Source organism: Branchiostoma floridae, chromosome 1, assembly GCF_000003815.2.
Source record: "Branchiostoma floridae strain S238N-H82 chromosome 1, Bfl_VNyyK, whole genome shotgun sequence".
NCBI classification, from domain to species: Eukaryota; Metazoa; Chordata; class Leptocardii; order Amphioxiformes; family Branchiostomatidae; genus Branchiostoma; species Branchiostoma floridae.
This window is the reverse complement of record NC_049979.1, coordinates 30,240,227-30,252,376: the sequence shown is the minus strand read 5'-3', so window position 1 is coordinate 30,252,376 and position 12,150 is coordinate 30,240,227. Positions and strand designations below refer to the sequence as shown.

The 12,150-nt window shown below is 35.8% G+C and overlaps 1 protein-coding gene across 1 annotated transcript; it reads right to left on the bottom strand.

Annotated features, from left to right (window-relative positions):
- Nucleotides 1–204: 204 nt before the first annotated feature.
- Nucleotides 205–5,041, bottom strand: LOC118430598 (GDP-mannose 4,6 dehydratase-like). Its single transcript, XM_035841572.1, has 2 exons — nucleotides 4,935–5,041; nucleotides 205–3,350 (listed from the first exon to the last, which is right to left on the bottom strand). Exon 2 carries the CDS (start codon nucleotides 3,341–3,343, stop codon nucleotides 2,243–2,245), a length of 1,101 nt encoding a protein of 366 aa, XP_035697465.1. The 5' UTR covers nucleotides 3,344–3,350; nucleotides 4,935–5,041; the 3' UTR covers nucleotides 205–2,242.
- Nucleotides 5,042–12,150: the final 7,109 nt, after the last annotated feature.

Sequence of the window (12,150 nt, the reverse complement as noted above, 5' to 3'; positions counted from 1 at the left end):
TGTTACAAAAGCGAGTAAAATGGACTGAAATTCCAAACCATACATATGGTTTTAGGCCAATAGTCTCCTAAATGTGAAGAATAAATATCTTTATTACTTTGCATGTTTTCTAGGTCTCACTATTCAAGAAAAATTACTTGAAAACAGATATTGACAGGTAGTTTAAATCAATAAGATGAAGGTATCTTAAAAATTACAAATCTGTTACTTTTCAAAAATTTACTTTATTATACTGTGGTCCAATATATCCAGGTGTAGCACATTGTAACTTGCTATACCCACTTACTTTCAAGTTAATCATTACCTCTTCCTTTGGGATTTTATACTTATTTTTTCTCTTACACATTTCCCTCTGCACCGTTCGTATATGATGCAAACAAGCTAACTTTTATACCCATGTATAATTAACAATTGTTCCTGTGTTTTAATTTGACTCCAAGTTCGCTATAGCTACAGGTCAAGAATTTCATAATAACAGTACAAGGAAGTTAAACAATCTTCACCCTAAATACGATAGGTGCTCATAAATTCGAAAACAATAACACTATTTAGACAATGGGGAAGGAGCTAGAAGTGACCGCGCCGACTTTGACGTCGTATATCTGCCGAACGACATCTGCTAGTACTACGAATCATTTTCCAAAAATATCGTTGACAACAATTCTGTAAAAAAAAACATGAGCTTGTAATTTACTTGCGTTGCCATCGCAACAGGTTTCTGAAAGGCATATTTTACTGCTGTTTTGTATATTATTAACATTCTGTGTAATTTCATGTATACATTTATGAAAACATTGTCATAAATTATGCTAATTTGATGACGTCACGGGTCAAAATAAAACTTGATTGATCATTTCTTTATTGACGGTATAACATCTTTTTTTAAACCAAGTTTCGTCATATCTTTGTCGAACACCTTTAACCTTATTCAGACCGGGCGGGAGGGGGGGGTGAGGCCTGCGCCAACTTTGATGTCCTATAACGACAGAACGGCTTATGCTAAAGCCACCAAATTTTGTAAGTTTTCCTAAAATATTATTGACAACAATTTCAAGTTTGACAAATTTTCCAGTTTTCGTGTTTCCATGGTAACCGTTTGTTGATAGGCAGTTTTTTGATGATGTCATCAGCCCAAAATCCAAGATGGCGGACAGCATGGCAAGATCAAGAAAAACTAGCTTATTATCCCTTACAATTTGTAACTACATGGTTTTTTTTTCAGAAAAAAATCTAAATCCACTCATTTAGTCTATTGCCAATGCCTTTTGTGATTATTCGATGCAAAAAAGTATTTTTTTTAAAATTCAAGATAAATATGGTGAAGCCCTACTGGTAACTTAGATGTGCATGACGTCATTTTATGACGTCATTTTGACGCCATTGATGGTGCCATTGGCAACACAAGTCATAACAAACATTATAATTCTGTTAGCTGCCCTTGCTGTTACTGACGTCATAATAACGTCATAATACGTCATCGTGACGCCATACGCCTTATACTTGTCAGATATTATGTGTATATCATTTCCTAAAAAATTAATGGCCATGCGACACGTCGTTCGAGAGATATAGGACTTAGAAGTGGAGGGCCTCAAAAGACCCCCCCCCTGGTGTAGGAATGACCCCCCAAAAAACGGTCTGAATAGGGTTGACCCTATCCCTAGCCTGCAGGGGGGGAGGGTCGAAATTTCGAAACGGCTTACTTTTCGATCACCAATTTTGCACGTCATATGACGTAATTACTACGTCATCAACTAAATTCTTCGGTAAAACTGGGAATGCCCATAGTACAGCAAGAAAATCTTACAATCCTGTTGTTAAACAAAAATTAATGTCTTTGTGTCGAATATGCCTTTCAGAAAATCCGTTACGATGGCATTAGAAAAAATTATAAACATACTTTTTTTGGGGTAAATTATTGACAACAATATTCTAGGAAAAGTCACCAAGTTTGGATGTCCTAGCATCAGCAGCTGTTTGGGAGCTATACGACGTCAAAGTTGGCGCAGTCAATTTCAACATTTTAAATTTGATGTCCTATTAATTGCAAATTAAAGCGATTTTAAAGGTGAAGAAACTTCAGGCCTTATTGATTATATGCAAAATCTTTTCTTTTTAAATCAAAATCTATCTACAAACTCGCTTATATGAAACGTCTTTTGGACAAATATTACCCAACACCAGCTTTTATTACCACTTATAATATGGCCTAAAGTATTTAACATTTTTTAAGCTGGATGAATCATTCGAATAGGTGTTGTTTGGCAAGTTTAATATCAGCCTCTACCATCTCAGCAACTAGTTCTTCGAAAGACACATATGGTTCCCAGCCAAGAACATTCTTAGCCTTTGTACTATCTCCTTGTAGGAACTCCACTTCTGCAGGTCTGTAATACTTCTGGGATACCCTCACACGAACTGTGCCTGTCGAGCTGTCTTTACCAACCTCTTCTAACCCTTTACCTTCCCAGATAATATCCACCCCAATATGCTTAAATGATGCCATGACAAATTCCCTTACACTGTACACCGTTCCTGTAGATATTACAAAGTCTTCCGGTTTCTCACACTGCAGCATCAGCCACATGGCCCTGACATAGTCTTTAGCATGCCCCCAATCCCTCTGTGCATCGAGGTTCCCCAGCACTACTTCGGTTTGAATGCCCAGCAGTATTTTAGCAACACCTCGGGTGATCTTCCTGGTAACGAAGGTTTCCCCTCTTCTAGGACTCTCGTGGTTGAATAGGATGCCGTTACAGGCAAACATGTTGTAGGCCTCTCTGTAATTCACCACTATCCAGTAAGCATACAGCTTGGCCGCTCCATAAGGAGATCTGGGATAGAATGGCGTGGTTTCCTTCTGTGGGACCTCCTGCACCAAGCCGAACATCTCACTGGTAGACGCTTGATAGAACTTGATCTTTTTACTAAGACCAGTTGCCCGTATGGCATCCAACATACGGAGAACACCAACACCATCAACATCAGCCGTGTATTCGGCGAGAGAAAATGACACCTTGACATGACTTTGCGCAGCCAAGTTATAAATCTCATCCGGCTGAACTTCAGATATAATCTTCGTTAGACAGGTGCTGTCAGTCATGTCACCATAGTGCAGGTGGAAGTTTTCCCCCTCCTTGTGGATCATAGGATTGCTGTATAGGTGTTCGATCCGGCCAGTATTAAAGGTCGACGCTCTTCTGATGATCCCATGGACTATGTAGCCTTTATTCATTAAGAATTCTGCCAAATAAGACCCATCTTGTCCATTAACACCAGTAACCAGGGCAACTTTCGCTGGGTATTTAGGCCCATTGCTTTCCACTTGTATCTGTTCCATCATGTATAACCTGAAAAAAAGTCAAATTTAAGCAGTTGAAACGATTTAAATTGTTTATATATGGATATTTAAAAAAAATCCCTTATACGGGTTTGCTTAAATAATGCATGACCTACAGCTTTTAACATTTTTTTGAAGTTCGCCCATTACAGTACAAGATTTTGCTGAAATATGAACACTAAAGATATCGTATGTCACGTTTTTAGCATCATAGGTACACTACAAAAATGTTTTCTTGTTTTTTTCTAGGTTACTCGATTTTTTTTAAACTCATGAACACATTTCCTTATATTAAGAATTCCAAAAATTCTTTTTCTTGTTAACTTGTTTTGCTTCCTCAAAGAAAATGTATATTCCATTAAGAAAAAAAAAATTCATAGGAGTTGAAACTGGTTATAAAAAAAATTATTTGTACAATTTTTTTCTTGCAAATAAGAAGAAGATTTTGCTTAAATCTCTAGAAAAGATTTTGTATTTTCTCGTTTTGCTTAAATTTTATGCTACATTTTGTTCCTGCAAGAATGTTTTCATTTATATAAAAATCGTCCATGGGGTAAGCAAAATAAGAAAATATTTTTCGCGGTGTACCAGTAGTTTTAAATGATTACGTTTGGTAAGGTATCTGTTATAATGTCTCTTCAATATAGGCACTGTAGAAATTTTCAATCATAATTTGTATTGTCCATTTATTGATGACATATTTTAACTGGATTTCTTGAAGTAAGAAAAGTATTACTGATGCGAGGACTAAGAAGTAATAAAACCTTTCTAGGCAGTAGAAATATTCGCTCTTGATGTAAAAAAATATTCTTGATGTAAGAACATTCATCTTAAAAGCAAGAAAACCTTTTTTTAAGGCAATATGAATGAGAATGTACGCTGTTGAAATAAGAAAAGCATTTCGATGTGAGAAAATTTATATCAAAAGTTAGGAAACCTATCTATGTAACGTAATGTGTTACGGATCATAGTTGATAAGACAGAAGAATAAAACCGACGTGTATGCGCACCACAAAAAGCCATAATATTCTACATGAAGAATGAGGGCTTTCAAAGAAGAAGAAAGAAGAAAGAACGTATGATCTTGAAGTAAGGAAAACCTAATTTAGCTGTAAGAGAACATTTCTAAGAATTATGTAATTAATCCTAAAAATATGAAATCATTTCTTGGCAATAATAAATTTAGTTTTTGAAGTGATAACATTGTTCTTGGTATAAAGACATGCAACTAAGAAATAAGAATGCATAGTTTGGAATGATTTATCTCTTGAAATGAGGAAAGAATTATTGGTATAGGAGCAATTCTTTACCACGAAACATTTAACTCTTAAAATGAAAACAGTGCTCTTGGTTTGAGAACATAAGCACTAGAAATAAGAGATCATTACATTACGAATTTGAGTGTTAATACAATATAAAGATATTAATATTGAATTTAGAAATAAGAATATGTTTTGGGGCCATAAGAAATTAGCTCTTCAAGTGAGAAAAGTGTTATTGGTATAAAGAGATAAATCTCAGAAATAAGGAAACAATTCTTGACAATAAGGAAAACTTAGCTCTTGAATAAATAAAACCATTAAAACACACGTACTCTTTGCAAATTGCACCGATGGTTGATTGCCAGCGATTGGTAAATAATTGCCACTCCTCATCAACGTTAAGTAAGGAATGACTTGTCGAAATGGTAGCAGATAATGTTTAAAGAAAAAGTGGCCCTACATAAGTGCGCTTGCGTGAAGGCTGCGTCTGTTTTCAGAAAAAATGCCAGCTCTGCACCATGTGACATCTCCTGACGTCAGACCATTCAAAGTGACCTTTGAACAACGAAAATGTTGCGTAATGGTCACGTTGTGTGATTCATTTACATTTTCTATACGCTACTAGCTATTGCCCTATTCTCTACGTTCTGGGGAGCTTTCGGGAAAGGTGCGTATTTGTTCATGTTTAAGTACGTCCACAAACTTAACGTTAACCCGATTTGAATAACTTTAATATCCCTTTTTATTGAGTGTTTTTGGTTCTTTTTATTGAAATGTGTAAGTTAAAGTTGTCAGTATTTGACCCTTGAGAATAGCCAAATCAAATGCAATACTAGAAAGGCTCGTATTTGCGTATGAGCACATTCAGCAATTTTCACTCCGCCCTCCTCTTTTATGCAAAACAGGATTATTCAAAAATTTTATTTGAAGAAAAAAAGATCCCATGTGGGAATTACGCGGAACTACGGTCATTTCTTACCAATACTGTACAGTAATCACACTTGTAATTCTTGATTACAAATTGCACACAGCATGCTAGTGATTAACACATTAACAAAGAAGTCATAGTTGTTCTTTACGAAAGAAAGTTTTTCTTGCACAAATGGGGATTGTATCGTTTATTTTACAGCGGCAACACGTTATGCAACCCTCAACTTTGGTGTTACTTATCAACAGCAGACAATAAGGTGGTTACAATTTAAAGTTTTCCTGATTATTACCGGGGGGGGGGGGGGGGGTAAAAGTGCCCGCGCCAACTTTGACTTCGTATGAATGAATGAATGGATGAACTTTTTTGCGCAACATTTGTATATGGTACAATTGTAAGGCAACTGTAACAAGTCAATTAATACAATGTAACTGCCGAAAAATGTGTGCTAGGACAATGAGACTTGGTGATTTTTCCTTTAAAAAAGTTGGCAACAATTCTGTGAAGAAAAAAATTGTTTGTGATTTTTTTGTGTTGCCATGGTTACGGGTTTCTGACAGATATATTTTACAAAAATTACTATTTTAAGTTTGAATTATGGTATTTCATGGTTTTATTGCTAGACCAAACTTGTTTATCTGTATCATCAACATTATTCGTAATTTTAAGTTACATTTCTGATTAGATATTCATAATTTATGGTAATTTATTGACATCATGTGTCAATATGGTGGACAATGTCATTTTCAACGATAAATACATTTTATTTTTACTCAAATACCGTTAAAATCATTAAGGTTTCTTAAAGCTTGTTGATTCAAGATGGCGAGCATAGTCTGACGTCAAATATGCGTCAGTGTCGTCGTAATTAGCACTTAAGACTTGGCAGACTTAGACACCAATATAATAAACTTTGTAGTTGTCATTTTCTTTAATACCTTTAAGTATCGCGAAAATTTCCTATTTAGACGATTTTAGCCCAAAATATGACATTATGACGTCATAATCCAAAATCACAGAAAATATAAAACTTCACCAGTACATCATCCCATCAACAGCCATTTTGAAAGTACAAAGGAGGGCCAAAATAGCCCCCCCCCCCCAACCACAGGTATTAAAGGTTGTCAAAAGCATTACCAATATGCTCATACACCTTACTGGCCAATTAGATATCATGTTTGCACTGCAATGTCCTTATTAATGCAAATACATATAAAGTTATGCACATTGTATTCAGACAAGAAGGATCACATTCTGGTTTTATACTTGGAGGTACTTAGCTAATATATAAGTATTATTCAACAAGGCCAATTAACCACTGTAAGTTTGCACCAAGTTCAATTTATTTATCTATTTCTTTTATATTTCGTCTAAAAAGAGGATGCAGCAATTGCAGTAATTATATGTTTGTCATAACTTTGAGCCTCATTTTGCAAATAAACTAATTATATATATGATTATTTAACCTTCAACAATGCACCTTCCCGGACTGATCAATCTGTCGCCCTGGGGTCGCGCGGACTCCAAAACAGTTTTTCCAAATTTCCAAAATTATTAGTAAGCAACCACCTAAGTTCTTTTGCTGAAATGATGCGTGTCTGACCAACCAACACACGTGTCACTATTTTCAAACCTGTGACAGTTGTCATTTTAAATCTCGAATTCTCAGAGAACTGTCTCGCTGCTCCGACCGGCCGATAGCTAAGTATTTGAAAGCACGATAGACAGCGGCGGTAAACTAATTGAGAGCTTGATGATGATTCTACGTCAAGACCGGACACTATCTTGCCATCAAATTGAAGTCAACTGCTTGTGCCATGGGGCCAAATTCTACTTTGCGCAAGAACTGTTCTCCCTCCAGTCTACTGAGGGCCGAGCGGGCTCTCATTCAGTTATCTACATTACGTATGTTTTTTGTTTGTTTATATAACCAAGGAAAGCTCCGTTAAACCAAGAAACCTCCTTGATTTATCCTTCTTTATGCATCTTGAAAACCTTTGTTACATACTAACTGCATGTCTTACTTTCCAGTTCACTAACATGAGCTTGTTGTGTTACAGATCATTCTGGAAAACTTGTGCTTTGGACTCTGCCTCAACGGTGTAACCGGATAAATGATGATGATGATGATGATGTTGTGTATCATTATTTTATCATGATGAATCACGAAAGTTTTTATGTTAACTCCTTAGGCTTTGATAGAAATTGATAAAATCATAAAGCAAACGTTCATCTATACCCTGTGTCTGGTCGGATAGCTAGACAATCAGAGTGGTGTCATTGTACATGTACATGTATATATGCTGCGTACTGGATGTACCTGTATTCTTTTTTCTTTTTTCAAGCAATTTCAAATTAACATCAACCCTGATAACCCCCTTGGTTTCAATATTCATGCGTCTTATGTATTTGTAACGACCTTCTTTGGGGGTGGTTGGGGATTTACTTAGTCAGACAGGCGTGTCCTGTCCCGACGCCATGTTTTCAAAACAAAACATTACATGTGTATTGGAGTGGGGTTTCAGTTCAGTTTCAGTTTATTTATTTATCCAGGAAAATACATCGCCTATTGGCGTTTTTCAATACCTCCTGGGGGGCCTGGAGACCCCAACATAAAATGACACAAAATCACAACAACTGAATAAAAATTGAAATCAAAGGTCAAACTTAAATAACTAAACGTCAGGTGTCATCTATTTACAATACGAATAACTCAGGATAACTTAATATAATGATGGTAGTAATAATAACAATAATAACACATTCAGGCAGTGGATCAACTTAAAATCAAAGTAACGAAAAGTGGAATTTGCATATCAATGTGTCGCTGGTCGGGCAGTGTTTGTTTCAAAGTTGATTTGCAAATGAAAAATAACAGTCAGAAGAGAACATAAATGTCAGTCTTAGCATCAAAACATAATACAGAAATCAAACAAAAGGATCCACTGTGATATGACAGGAACTAAAGTTAAAATATATACAATCAGAATCCTTTAGTCCTGGTCATACAATCGTTTAAACTATGACAGTGTCCTCGCAGATCTTCATTGGGACGGCAGAGAATTCCAGAGCACCGCCCCTGAGTATGAAAAAGCTTTCTTTCTATATTCAGATTTAGCTTTAGGCAGCAGGAGTCCACCTTGTGATCTAAGACGGGTATTATGTGTGTGTATTTCTCAGAGTTGGGGTGGGGGTTGGGGTGTGGGTGCGTTTAGCGAAAATGGCAAACGTTCGTTTGCTTTTTAAAATTCTGTATCGTATAGCATACATTTGTAAGTTTTATACACGGGTGTATCAATCGCAAACGTTGAACAAATATTGAAACAGATTGGAAGAGTAAACTGGCGTGTTTAGAACTTACGCACCTTTGTAGTTGACGCGCCTACTCCGACACGGCCAGTAAGTAATTAAACGAAAAGAATGTTTCTAAAAGACATGTTCAACTGTCAAACATTTAATCTTACTGTAATATCATTCTTGAAGTAGGAGCAAACTTCCCAGACAATATTAAATTTCACCAAATATACACAGATAAACATTTTTTTAAAAACTCTTTGCACAATAATACGCTTTGTTGATACGAGAAACAACATAAAGAGAGAATTTTTGGTTTCTTCCGGAGAGACTTCCATACGCTGCCCCTTGCAATTCTATTTTAAAAAGTGTTGATAACAATTTAAGTTATATGGTCAAAGATGAATGGAGCGAATCTTTTTTTTTCTGATTCCAAAGCAAAGTCAACACATATTTGGACCTTGTGATTTATAAGCATTTGTTCGAACACAATATTGATATATAATGTTTTAGCAAGCAGTGTAAATTTTCTATTCACGTTTATTGCAGTTCGTGTTTCTTAGGTTTTTCATTATACTTTCATTGTTTTACCATAAACTCTATGCACTGCAAAGCCTGCCGTCCTTGCAATCATGTAAATTGCAAAAGGTAAGTTTATGAAGATTTTACATCTAGGTAAGCCATATTCAAACGCCATTCAATATAACTGCATTAAAAAAACGAGTTTTACTTTTGGATGCATCAAGAAATCTAAAGCTTTTATTTACCGTCACTAGAATTCTAAAGAAGAGTGATAGCTGTCAATTGAAATGCCTATTGAATTAAACTTTTGTTGTCATCCACCTGTTTTCATCCAACTGAATAGTATTTGGATATTTATTTGTGAAGTTAGCGTCGCACTAGCTTGTGCATTCTCCTTAGGCGACCATGAGGCTTTTAAAATAATATTTCGACGTTTATGAAACTACTTTAGCCATTGACGAGTCTCTTGCACAGGAAAATTGTGATCGTTTCCTTTAATAGAATTCATATATATCCGGTGCTACAGCGCTCTCGATTCCCCTATGGCGTTTTCGCCCCCAAGGGATATCACTTCCTGGAGGGGTTCAAGAGAGTTGAATCTGAATCCTATCGCTATGATGATGATGTTGAAAATGTGAATAAAGAGTGTTAGATACAGAATGAAGTTGTTGTGATGATGATGTTGTAAATGTGAATAATGGGTGTTAGATACAGAATGAAGTTGCTATGATGATGATGTTGTAAATGTGAATAGAGAGTGTTAGATACAGAATGAAGTTGCTATGATGATGATGCTGTAAATGTGAATAAAGAATGTTAGATACAGAATGAAGTTGCTAGGATGATGTTGTTTGTAAATGGGAATAAAGAGTGTTAGATACAGAACGAAGTTGCTATGATGATGATGTTGTAAATGTGAATAAAGAGCGTTAGATACAGAAATGAAAAGGATACGTCAGACTATAATATACAAGCTGGTCTCCAACATTGGGCTCTAACTTTGAACCTCTGCATCTTGAAAGATAGACGGATCAGCATTTGTCGGTCATTTGCGACATCCGTGTGATCAGAGTTCCGGGACTGGTAACCTCACATCCGCCAGGACATCTCTGAGCGACAAACTCATTATTCTTTCAAGATCAACACCCCATTCTGCCGTACATCACGATACAAAAACTCGCCAAATTCTTACATGGTTGAACTTTTAAATAGTATGGCATAAAAATCACTGACTCCCAGCACCCTCTGCTGTTAGAGGCAACACTGTTTATAAGGACTAAACTTAAAGAGGATATTATCCCTGGACTTCTATTCCGTTTTATTTTATGATGTGTTGGATTGTCATTTCAGAAAGGCACATGTTTATATGATATATTTTATACATAATGTACATAATTATAATTTAGATGATATTAATGATGTGCCCTTTTCAAGTAGCCCTTGCTAGTTGCAATACCATTGTCAAACACCCGAGTGGGGTCCTTTTTGGACCCCAGGCGTAAACTTTAAAGTGCCATCTAAACATTTTTGATCTGAAGAAAAATTCCTTCCATGACTTTGTCAGTCAATATCTGCTTAACCTCAAAGTTTTTACGAAGATTGGTACATTACTTGGGAAACTGAACAAGAACGTCTGTGTTCAGTCTGTCTGGGGTCCAAACGGACCCCAGCAAAAATGTGCAGTTTTTAAAACAAACTTTTGAGACTAACTCTTGAAATACTTATTGTATGACTAGTAAACTTTCAGAGATTTATAAAAATGTAAAACTTAACCCTATTCAGACGGGGGGGGGGGGCTTTTGAGGCCTGCGCCAACTTTGATGTCCTATAACGCCAGAACGGCTTACGCTAGAGCCACCAAATTTAGTGAGTTTTCTTAAAATATTGTTGGCATCAATTTTACGAAATTTGACAAATTTTCAAATTTTTGGTGTTGCCATGGCAACCGTTTGTTGACAGGCAGTTTTGCCAAAAATCACTATTTTTGGTTCGAACAATGTATATTTTACATTAATTTGCTATATTACTGCTATTTTGTTACATAAATAAAATCTTGTATTAATTGGCATATCTTTGAAAAGTATATATGCATAAATTATACTAATTAGATGACGTCATCAGCCCAAAATCCAAGATGGCGGACCGTATGGCCAGATCAAGAATAACAAGCTAATTATCCCTTAAAATTTGTAACTACCTGGTATTTTTTTTATCAAAAACCATCTAAATGAATGAATTTGGTCTATTTCCATTGCCCTTTGTGATTATTTCTTGCTAAAAAAGGATTTTTAAAATTTCAAGGGGGTGAATATAATATGGCGGAGCCCAACTCGTATCTTAGAAATGCATGACGTCATTTTATGACGTCATTTTGACGTCATTGATATCGCTATTGGCAACACAAATCGCAATAAACATTATTATTCTGTTATCTGCACTTGTTGTTACATTTTTGTAGCATAACTTGAAGTTTTCACAGAATACTTTTTTTTTATGGGTCCGGCCAATATAATCAAATTGATGACGTCATAATTACGTCATCTTACGTCGTCGTAACGTCAAAAGTCATAAACTTGTCAGTTATCATATCGATATTATATCCTTAAAAACTGGTGACCCTACGGCACGTCTTGTTAGAGTTATAGGACTTAGAAGTGGAGGGCCTCAAAAGCCTAGGGTCCAGGGATGACCAAAAAGCCAAAGAAAGTTTTGTGTCATCGACATATAATATGACGACATTACGACGTCAGTTAGCTTATAAGGGCGGACATCTTTGATTTTGACCAATGACGTAAAGAAATTAG

Excerpts from the sequence above, each read along its gene's own strand:
- LOC118430598 (XM_035841572.1), bottom strand. The coding sequence starts at position 3,343 with ATGATGGAACAGATACAAGTGGAAAGCAATGGGCCTAAATACCCAGCG.